The following is a 12,228-nucleotide window of genomic DNA, read 5'->3' as shown; positions in this document are numbered from 1 at the left end:
CTCTGTGGGAGCTCCCACCCTCTGGAATGAACTGCCCCCAGAGATCAGGGTCATCCCTGATCTCCCTTCCTTCCGCCGCGCCCTTAAGACTTGGTTATTCCAGCTTGCAGGACTGGCCTAGGGTAATTTTTAGAGGGGTTTTAATTATATTTTAATTGGACTACGTTTAAATATTTCTTTTTAATTAATTTTAATTCTGAAATTGTTATTTATGTATTTTTAATCGATTGTCAGCCGCCCTGAGTCCGCAAGGAGAAGGGCGGGATATAAATTTAATTTAATAATAATAATAATAATAATAACAATGAAAACCTCGGACAGGAGGAAGAGCGCGGCCGGGTGGACAGGCAGGTGTCTTGCTCATAGCTTGGGGGGCACTTTTTCAGTGCCATTGTAACTTCGAACAGTCACTAAGTGAACTGTTGTAAGTTGAGGACTACCTGTACTTCATCACTTTTTTCCTTTCCTTTTTTTTTGATCATCAAGTTTTTGACACCTTGCTAGGCGACTGGTGGTACTCAGATATTGCCATATCCTAAAAGTGGTACAATGGGTGAAAAGGTTGAAAAGCCCTGGTATAGGGTTTCCTGCCTGAGCAGGGGGTTGGACTAGATGACCTCCAAGGTCTCTTCCAACTTTTTATTATTATTATTATTATTATTATTATTATTATTATTATTATTATTATTATTATTATTATTATTATTATTATTATTATTATTATTAAAATTGTTTACTGTTTGACATCTGTGAAATGTATGGAAAGTTTATAATCTTTTTTTTATTTTTATGTGTGTGGGGGGGAGGTTTCTTTTGGTTTTTTTCCATGTATATGTAGGTGTATGTGCATTTTTTTTTATAAAACTTGTTAAATGATAATATAAAAAGAACTTTTCCCCTGATAAAAAGCCCATATTCTCTCTAACTGAAGACATTTGAGGTGCTAATAGGAGGACCTTTAAAAAGCACAATGTGTACAGCACGTTTTCTGATAAAGGGTCAAACCAGAAGGGAAAAAAAACCTTGGTATTTGTCAAACAGGAAGTATCCCAAAGGAGCAGAGGGAAAGGGCTGGGTTGGAGTGGCCTATGGATCACTGATTAAAATAAGAAATGAAAGGAAGAGATACCTGAAGCTCTGAAGCTTGCTTGTGTGCACCGGCCTTATTGAGAGCAATCCCGCTGCTGCGCCTCCGCTTTCCTTCACTCAGATGGAGCCGAGAAACCCAAGCCGCTGCCGCTAATAAACTTCTTATCCAAAGGGAGACCTTGGGGAAACTGGATTCTCCCTCTGAGCAAATATCTCAGTTCGGATAAAAGGTGTTTGAGCACCTATGGGAGCTTTGGAAACGCAGCGATTCGCTGCATTTTCAAGCGTTGCGTTCGCACATAGATGGAGCTCCCCATCTCCCCAAGATCTCTGTTCTGATAAAAGGTGTTTGAGCAGCAGCAGCTTGAGTTTCTCCGCTCCGTCTGAGTGAAAAGAAACAGAGCACATAGCGGGATTGCTCTCAATGAGGCCGGCGCATGTGATCGAGCAGTGCACCTGCGTCTTCTTGAGAGCAATCCTAGTCTGCGCCTCCATTTTCTTCTTTTGGGACGGAATGGAGAAACTGAAGTTGCTGCCACTCAAACACTTTTTATCCCAACGGAGACCTTGGGGAGATGGGGAGCTCCATCTGTGTGCGAATGCAACACTTGAAAACACAGCGAATTTGCTTCGTTCTGAACCGCCCCATTTGCTCGGAGGGAGAATCCAGTTTCCCCAAGGTCTCCGCCACTTGAGTGAGGAGGACGAGGAGGAGAAGAGCAGTGAGGATTTGTGCCCGCCTGGCCCCGCAATGCCTCTCCACTCATTTGAAGGCTTTGTTCCTGCCCTAAAACTAAGTCTGGCCAACGCAAGCGAGCTGCTCAGCTGGGCCACAGATGGTATTGGTTCCTGTGCCTGGCCAACTCTGATTCCACGCTTTGCCCCATAGGTATGCAAATGAAGCAAACACTTTTCGGGGGGGCCCAAGAATGGAAGCTTCTGGGGGCCATGATCTCTTTTGCAAAGAATGGGTTTTGAACTTGCGCGATATTACGGCACCCAGGAACTTCCATTGTCAGCACAAAAAGCATTTGCAAGCTTTTCTCCTCTCCCTCAAAGGAAAGAAATTGCGGCAGAGAGGAGATAGATTTTGCTAAGTAAGTGACTCTGGCGCGGAAGGGAGGGTGAAGCATGAGGTTTCTTAGTGGATCAGGGAGGCCTTGGGGGCCTGTTCCATCACTAGCCCCCCCATGGCCTTCCCCACCCTGAGATACCTCATGTGCACTTAACGAGCCATGTGCATCTTAACGAGCAAGGGAGTGATCTCATTCGATTTATGAGATTCACTCTACGAGTTTTCGATTTACGAGTGGAATGGGCAGGCTCCATTCCACTCGTAACGCGAGGACTACCTGTACTTAAACCATGTTACATCATGATAAATATAACTATTTTGCACAGTTTCTTATTACTTTTATAAATCACAGCTTCTTCCTCCTAGACTAGAACACTAGGCTGATGCACAGCAATTCAGAAAACATAAAACCAAGGATAAGAATAGCAAACCATTCGCGTCTTTTGTCTACGTAAAGGAAATATATTCACAGGGCTTAATTCAGACAGACAATAGTTAAATTAAACCACAGGAAAAAAATGTCCCATTTGGCCAGGCAGGGAACAGTAGGAGATGCAGAAATTAATACTGTAAGAGAGAAGTAAGGGGTTGTGGAAAGAGACCTCACAGCAACATTATGTATGTATAAATGGGCATTACTTTCAGTCCAAGGGTTATAAAATATTGTATACAGCCCTGCAATATATAATTTATCAAGCCTGAATATGGAGAATTACAATGAACCATGGAATATAATTTAAATTGAAAACTGAAAACACACAGATGGTGCAATAATTTAAATGTATCCATCCCTAAGCAAAAACAAATATTTACTCTGCTGATTTTACCAGCCTCTGGAGAGTTTAACAAAAGTTCATTATGTATACAACATTTAGGCTGAGTTTAAATATCATGCTATATAAAGCTATAGTTGTTTATTAGTGTTTTAGCCCCTTGCATGAATACAGTGCAGCTTATCAGCTATAGTTAATAGCTTGTGTGCACCCAATTAATTGTGGTTTCTTCAACAAAACATTACTAAGGAAACAAACACAATCTATGAATCCAGTCAGTGTACTACTATCTTGGCAGCTGCCATAATGACATTCATATTTCCTGTTGATAGGGTTATTTGATCTCTGGGAAAATGTCATTATCCAATACCACAGTGGGAACAGGGTGAACTAACAAAACCTCTGCAATACCAGAATTGAAATAGTCAAACAGAATTTGCTAAATTGCTTTTCATATGCATATCCCAGGAAGATATTCATTTTGCCAATATTAAATTATTTCAACATATTCCAGAGAAGGGGGTTGGGGGAGACAATGGCTAGAAAATGAGTCTATTAAACTGAATTTCAGAGATACCTGGACAATCACTTAGGGCAGTGGCGGCGAACCTATGGCACGCATGCCAGAGGCAGCACTTGGAGCCCTCTCTGTGGACACACACACCGTCGCCCCAGCCCCGCCTTCTCCCACGGTCTCCTCCTCACCAGCAGCCCTCCGGAGGAGAGTTGCCCCCGGGCACGGCCCATGCAATGCTACGCAGCCAAGAACATGGTAGCTGGGCAGTGGGGACAAGACTCCACCCTTGCATTTCATCACGTGCAGATGATGCTGTGGGCGGAGGGCATGGCCACCATGGAGCTGCTGGGCTGCCTGGGTGATCTGTGGTGGGCCATGGAGGTGGTGGTGGTCCAGCGGGCATGGCGGAGCGGGGACAGGGGTGGGGGGTGGTTTTGGGGCACTCGGTCTCTAAAAGGTTCGCCATCACTGACTTAGGGTATTTGCTCTCTTGTTCAGAGATGCTCAAACCAGATGCCAGGCAATTTAACATGTAATAAATGCTGGATCTCATCCTTCATTTGCAATGAAATCTTATGAACGACAGGAACTAGAAATCAAATCTCCTAAGTTTCAGACTCTTGGACTTTATACAAAGCAGTTATCCAGAGCAGAATTCATGAACTTCCGCAATATTGCTTATACATTTTGTTTTACACAATCAACCTATCAATACCTCTAAAAAAGTAATTTTCAAATACACTTAAAATACATATTGCATACCATCTTCAGAGGTCATCCTACATTTGGAATTAAAAGTCAACTGCTAGAAATGAACTGCTTCTCCTCAATCTTTTGGACGTTTGAGGACAAAATTGTTTGTACTCAATCCTTAGCAATAAGGATTCAGATCATGTTTGCACAAAATTTACTTGTGCTGTTTTATAATTGAAGGTTTGAATATTGAATATTCTCTCTAAAGATAAAAATAGCACTCAGATTGAAAACTATAGTGTCAAGAAGGATTGTCAAGAGCCCTTTGCCCACATGTAGGAGAAAAAAATAGCCTCCATATAAAAAGCTGTTTTGATAAAGAACATTCAATCCAACGTGTTCCATTTGTAATCTGAAGTAGTACAACCTAGATACATCTGAAGCAAAGCTTTTTTTTACCTAATGTAAATTTTAGTAAATACTGATACTTTATCAAGGGTTAATTTTTTAGTTCCAACTATTCCAATAATTTCTATGTTAAATGAGGTGCAAAGAAAAATAATAAGTTTATATGATCAAATAAAAAATAAAGGATTAAGACTAATATGAGGTGGATTGCAGTACCAAATTTTAAGCTGCAGATACCACCTTATGGCTGTTTTACTAAGGTCTACTGAATCCCAGATGATATGCATAAATATTTTTGGCTGAATACCAACAAAAATGTATAATTTGGAAGAGATTATACAATAAACTATTAAAAGTATGGGATAATTTCAATATTAAACATTTGTCATGAAAAAAATGAATCAAAGAGATAATAACTCATAAGCAAAACTTAATCCTTAATAAAACAAAAATGAAACTTTTTTTTAAGATTCTTTCTTTAAAATAGTCAGAATCACCTTACTAGTTTCAATATCTTCAAATGAGAAGCATAATCTAAACAAGGATTTAGATCAGGGGTGTCAAACTGCCAGCCCATGGTCTGGATGCATCATAGCGAAACCGCGCTCACCCCATTGCCGGCAATGGCAAAAACGTCACAACACGTCACGTGACATTGCGAGTTTGATTTAGAGGCTTAATTGAATTAGAAACATTCAATCCTATTTTCAAGTTAAAATATATCTCAGAAACTGAATGCGGTTGCTCCCAGTACGGACTTTGAAAGCACTGTTTGTTTAACCTGCATGCCGAAGATTCATCTTAGTAAAACGACACCACCTGTGAACTGATCAACTCTGACTCTTTATTGCCAGTTATTGTGAGTTAGGATCTTGGACACTGAAGTAGTTAGACTGATTAAATATTTGTAGAATCTAAATAGGACAATCAATATGCAACAATGGGACTATCAAAGGACGATAATTATACTGTGGGAAGTCAACTCCCCCAGAGAAGGAAATATTAAAAGGGCAGAATATTATATTTCCTCAAAGGATCTTAAAAAGGCAGGAAAGCATGCCCAGTTTTTCTTAATAGCCCCAAGTCTCCCTCCCCCAAGCAGAAACCAACTCTGTAGAAATGCAGATATAATAATCCATTCAGGAAGGTTGGAGCCCTCCAGCTAGAGCAGTGGTTCTCAACCTTTTTAATGCCGCGACCCCAACCGGTCGTAAGTCGAGGATTAAACCGGTCATAAGTCAAGGACTAAACCGGTCGTAAGTCGAGGACTACCCAACCGGTCGTAAGTCGAGGACTTTCCCTGCCCGGGAGCGCCGCGCATGCGTGGTTCCGCCCCCTGCACCAGCCGAGGCGTAGCTGGTAAGCGGCAGAGACGGAGCAGGCCGACCACCAGCTGGCCCAGCCCAAGGGAGGTAAGGCACCCGCCGGAAAAGGGGAAAAAAATGGCGGACAAAAAAAATGTCGGACAGCCTTGCTTGGCGACCCCCATGAAATGGTCGATCGACCCCAAATGAGGTCCCGACCCACAGGTTGAGAACCACTGAGCTAGAGGCTTAGGAAGAAAAAGAACCTTAAAATCTACATACCTCACCCAAACTCTAAGACAGGACATAATAGGATTAACCCACAGATATCAAAGAGGCACACTCAGACTCAAGTCAAAGTACATGACACAGGAAATACAAAGCCTCAAACAGGAACAGGAAACAACTCCAAACAAAAGCCCAAGAAGGTATAAAACCCACTCCCTACATGTGCTCTCTCTTCTTCCAGAGCCATCTTTCTGTCTGGCTCTCCTCTTCAATAAACTGCAACCTTCTTTCTAAAGCAGTCGTCATGTTGTTTATTCTCGGCTTGGATTGGACCCTGATGAAGACTTTTCCTTCAACAATACATTTATCTTGATTCATGACAAAGGAAATTGAATCAAGATGTTTTATCACTGCTATGTTACTCCTGTGCTGATTGCCAAAACAGATAAAGGTTGACTTCATTTAGCAAGCATAACTGGGACCAGCAACTTGGTCGCTAAAGAGGAGTCGCTAAGTGAAACCACGACTGTGCTGATAATCTTACTTCAGCTTTACTTTGCTTTACAGACCTGCAAAAGTCATAAATGTGAGGATTGGTTGCAAAGTTAGTTTTTCATCATCGTCATAACTGTGAATGGTCACTGTATAAAGCAGTTGCGAAACGTATAATTTATTTTCTGAAAATATTTGGAAATACAGTAATCTAGTTAGATCACTCTTTGACATTCCAATAAAAGATAATATTTGGTGGCAATGTCTGAAAAATGATTAATTATACAATAAAACAAAACTTAATTGCTTTATACATTTGATTTATCTTTCATCAATTCATCTTTCATACTTGGTGGCAATATCTGAAATATTATTACAGAACGAAACAAATCTTAAAGATTCTCTTTACTGTCAGTTATTTTTCTATTAATCAGCAAACTTAACATTTCTACAAAATCTATGGAAATCTGTATTGCATGATAACAGTTACCATATTTATGTGTTTTACCGGCATTCGCATAGAATTTCCTCTTAAGACAAATGAGAATATGGGTTAATATCAATAATAATTTCATATTTAAAAAAAATTTGATTTAAAATTTAATTCACCTTTGAAATCATTCATAGGCTATACTTTCAGATATAGATTTTTATAGCATTGAAAATGTGGGTTTCTTTTAATATAAGTCCTGCATGACTTGATGGAAGGACAGAACGCTTTTTTCCCTTTTAGATTTAATTGATAAACAGACAGAAAGAAAATATGGGACTTTGTTTCTCTATAAAATAATAGCAGCAAGACTTTTGTATGCACAGAGATGGAAAGATTTACAAATTCCTACAATGGAAGAATGAATGCTGAAGCTAATGGAATTGACTGAGATTAGTGAAACTGACTATGTTGATTAAAGGAAAGACTTTGTCTCTAACATTGTTTTTGCTTGGAAACCAACTTGGACTTCTTGCTAGAAACTAAAAGAACTAAAAAAACATTCAATTTTGGGATTTGATCATAGAACTGTTTATAAATACAAAAATACTATGTATTGTTGATTTTTGAATAAGGGATTCATGTACTTTACTAAATAAAGTTGGAATTTCTTCTATTTTTCTTCCTTTTCTTTCTTTTTGTAGTCCTGATTTTTCTTTAACCTCTCTTTTCTTTAACACCTCTTTTTTTGCTTTTTGTATTTTACCCTTTGTTGAAACTTAATAAAAACATTGCTCAATTAAAAAGATAGAAACGTAGAACATTTTACTTCAAGTGGTAATTCAATTATTTATTTTACTTGTGAGTCTCATTATACTGGCTACATTTATTAAATACTGTTTAATAAGTATTTTAATAATGGTCTTGATCACTTTTACAGTAGCTCTGATCTAATACGTTACTTCAGCATTTTCATTAAGTTTTATACTGTAAATTTATTTTCTATCTTCTTTCTGCTTTGCTTATTTCTTTTCTTCTGATTCCCCCAGATTGTAATTTTAAATTTGTATTAAAAAAAGAAAGAAAAGGAAAGGGAAAATGGTATTTTCAGTTTGAAGAAAAGGAAAGAGAGATGAGGAAGATCAGATGGCATATTACCACAATAAGAGCAGAAAAAGCAACAAGCAGCTTGCCTTGTTTAAGGCAGCAGAAGTATGACAGTATGATGGCAAAGACGAAATAGGAAGAGGGCATTCTCCTAACTGGTTCACAAGTCAGTGATATACACAGTCATACAGTGTTCATTAGCCAGGATTTTAAAATACTTGAGTGAATGAAGAACCATGATTGATACCTATGCAGATGTATAGCTATTAAATACATTAAGTAAGGTTAAACAGTGAGTTTAAAATCCAAATTGAGACACGCTAAAAGCAATTATACAAAATACTTTCATAATTTATGCAGCGAAGAAACTCCTCTAATGCCCAGGGGGAATCTTATTCCTAGCAGAATCTGAAAGTGTCTGCACTCAGAATGCTTATCAAGAGACATTTATCATTCAGAAATGCCATTTATGTTGGGAAAGTATAATTACTAATGAAAATTGCCATCAATAACTTGAGTGAGTACATGTGTGGTTGGTCCCTGAACAAATTCGCCTCGTATTATGCAAAAAAAAAAAAAAATCCTTCCATTTCAGTCAATTTACAAACACAAACTAGCACCACAAGACTGACCTAATAAAAACATTTCTTCAAGGAACAGAAATTAAGAATCCTACTGATCAGTATTAAAGTTGGTCACTGAACCATTTTTTTTGTTAGCTTTGTTAGCTTCATTGGAATGTTCCTCCTGGGACTGCTCAGTTAGAAGAAAAGAATTGCATAATTCAATAATATATGCATCTATGACTCAGGAAGAAAGCATACATTCCTGGAAATTCCCTAATCTTCATGGCCTCAAATTAGAAATCATGCAACTATGATTTATGCATATATCTATTAATATAATGGAGAGCCACATCAGGTATAGGTTCTGATGTTCATACGAAGTGCAAAACATCTCAGGGAGAGATGTATGGATGGCCTTGTGATAACAAAATCAATTTGTTACTAGAATAAAGGCTATTGCCTTATTTTTTATACAGCCAGATCAAAAATGTATGGTCAAATAATAATTTGTATCAGCCTCCCTCAACATTATATCCATCAGACTGATTCAATACCTGAAACCCAAGTGAGCACATATCTTAGACAGGAGAATTCCTCTATCCACACTCACTCAAGTCTGGTAATGCATGCAGGTGTAGCCTCTCATTTATGATCAAATCAAGGCTGATCATGTCGTGGATGAGGATGCATTTATTACAAACAGAATTGGCACACATAATCACATCACCTTGAACTCAGATTCTCAACAATCCATCTACCTGCCTCTTGAATTGAGATTTGGAGCCTGGAAGTAGAAAATGGCTGCAAGTTTCCAACCTCTTTTCCCCAGCAGTCCTTAATTTACAACAACAATAGAGTCTGTCCATTATTGTCCATGGAGTGTTTTTGCTGAAAATCAGAAGTAAATGCCAGTTATGGCTAAAACGTTGTAAATCATGTAACCATGGGATGCTGCAAATTGCCATAAATGCAGGTCAGTTGCCAAGCACCCAAAATATGCTCACTTGACTTTGGGGGGCATGGTTGTTACTTTAAGACTGTGGTGGGCATGGCTGTTAGGTCTTAAGTACCTCTTGCTGTCATAACTTCAAATGGTTCCTAAGCAACTAGTCATAAGTTGTTGGTTACCTGTAAAGATCCACCTGTCTTCTATCACACATCCCTTTGCCCATCATAATTTCTTCTCTCCTCCTTCCTATGCCCCTCCTCAACCTATCTAGCCTTCTCACCTCTTTGAAGAAAGGAGACAGGGATATGCTACTGCTGGAACTACGTCCTCTTTTGATCCCACAAAGATCTCTCAACATTGCTTGTGACTCAAGATGAGGGAAGTGTTAGTGACAAAACTGTGATTTCTATTCTTGTCTCTCTTTCCCCAATTGTCCTGAGGCAATATCCCCTATTGCCAGACAGCAACTGCAGACAAACTTCTCATTAAATAAAGAAACAAACAATAAAACAGCAGGATGCTAAAACATCTTAGCAGTTCTATTTCCACTTTAACTGAGAATTAAAGTGGGCTGCATGGGGGGGGCAAGTGAAGACTTTCCTGATTGGTCCAATGAAAACTTAGATCCAATTTATCCTGTTAATAAGAGGTTGCTGTATCTTCATGCTATCATTCACAAGAGGTGCCTTTAGCCTGACTCTTGCAACAGCAAGGCTCAAAGTGGAAGTCCAAAACATAAATCATACAATCGGTTTTATAAGCTGCCAGTCTGGAATTGGTTTAATACAGGGAATGTAGGAATGTCAATTTCAAGTAGGAACAGCTTCATAGCTCTTCCTTCCTATCAGCATTCTGAGCAAATTAATTTGTAGAATGATGCAGATTAAAAGCCGTGGAAACTATACTTACAACTAAGCTTAATTCTGATATATACTTCCCCAGCATCCCTTTGCCTGACCTTAAAAGCTTATTTCTGGTTACGGCTACCAGCTCCAGAAAGCAAAAATATAGATTAAAAGAGTTTTCCATATCTCTTTGCAGCCATTTTATGGTCATCCAGATTACTTAGTCACTAAATGACTCTGTCACTAAATGAGGACTATCTGTATAGAAATCACTGTTTTAGGTTATACTTGATTCTGCCTGACAAACACATTAGTGACCTTTATTCATTTTCCACATTGTTATCAACGGAAACTAAAATGATGAAAAATACTTAATTACTCAACTGTTTTCCCACTGAAATCTACTTAAAATACATCCAATTAACTACAAGTAGACAGATACAGATCAAAAATAAGGGTAGATCTGTGGAAAAATGCACAAGACTGGCCAAGAGATTTCTATTCCATATATTTTAAGAGTAGTAGCAACTAAAAGATGGTTTTTCCACATTAAATTAGAAATTAAAAATGCAGAAATTAAAAAGAGGAAATGGAAGCGGACTTTGGGGTTGCACAACAAAATAAATTATGGTAGAGCATGACTCAGAAGCATTTTATTACTTAACTAGACAACCCATAAGGTATTGGGTCATCGTTTCAGAGATATTTCCTTAAAGCAATGGTAGTGGGAGCAATTTCCAACTTCCTGCCGACTTCTCCATTGACTTTCCTTGTAGGAAACTGGTAGAAAGCATTGGAAATGATGATTAAATGTCCATGGCTGGCCATAGCAATGCAGTGGTATGGCAGCATTGAAAGAGCCCCAACTTGCCAAATTTCAATCCAATGGGAAATGGTTTTTCTGGAACTGGGGCACATTTCTCAGCCCATTTGAGGTACATTGATTCAAAAAATTGTTGCCCTCTATGATGTACTATTTTGCTCAATTGAACATTACAATAAAACAAGCAGAAGAGTTTTAGCAGTATGTAAATGCTAATTATATGCTTTTATTCTATCCTCCAAAGTTACTACCTCACACTTGATGGGCCTAAATTCTAATGAAATAAGTAATAAACATTAAATGTCATCCTACAGTAGATAAGCATGATCAGAATACCTACCTGATGCCTCTCCTTGGAGTCCATGGTTACTCGGGGCACTGCACATACCCCGAAAACCACAAGAACAACTCTATGCCAGGTCCTCTTCCAAATAAGGTATGAGGTTGGTTAATGGATGTTTGTGACACCGTCTGAGGAAATAAATAGGATAAGAATCATTTTTCTCTTTTGCATCTTTAAGGAAAATACTTTACACAATTTAAGATCAAACCAATATTCTGAAAAAAGAATATCACTCTAATTGTATTTGTTTCCACTCTTGACTGCATTTTCGAAAGTAACCAGTTAAACAGCTAAAAAAACAGCATAATGACTACCGGTAGAATAAAGTCTCATGTAAAACATAAAGTGATGAACACCTTGGCACTTGACAGATTTTCTTGATACATCTAGGAAAACTGCCAAATTCTGCCTCAGAGCAAGAAGCCAGATTTCATCAGGTGCAGCAAGAATGGCAGGCTTTAAATGCCAGCTGGGATAGAGCTGGCTATCATTAATGGCCATTTGTTTTGTCTTTTATTTTTATCTCTAACCCAAGTCTTTGCACAAATAATCTCTGCAGGAATTAATCATTCTTTTTTCTGAAAAC

At 38.5% G+C, this 12,228-nt stretch overlaps 1 protein-coding gene across 1 annotated transcript in view; it reads right to left on the bottom strand.

Moving 5' to 3' along the window:
- Positions 1–11,765, bottom strand: part of TMEM94 (transmembrane protein 94) — a 73,094-nt gene extending 61,329 nt beyond the window's left edge. The window contains exon 1 of the mRNA XM_015821833.1: positions 11,640–11,765. Coding sequence (XP_015677319.1) covers positions 11,640–11,663 — 24 coding nt within the window. The 5' untranslated portion in view covers positions 11,664–11,765. The remainder of the gene's footprint in view (positions 1–11,639) is intronic.
- Positions 11,766–12,228: the final 463 nt, after the last annotated feature.

Source organism: Protobothrops mucrosquamatus, unplaced genomic scaffold (genome assembly GCF_001527695.2).
Source record: "Protobothrops mucrosquamatus isolate PMUCROS unplaced genomic scaffold, P.Mucros_1.0 scaffold1406, whole genome shotgun sequence".
NCBI classification, from domain to species: domain Eukaryota; kingdom Metazoa; phylum Chordata; class Lepidosauria; order Squamata; family Viperidae; genus Protobothrops; species Protobothrops mucrosquamatus.
Note: the sequence above shows the minus strand (reverse complement) of the source record. Positions and strands in the feature narration are given on the sequence as shown.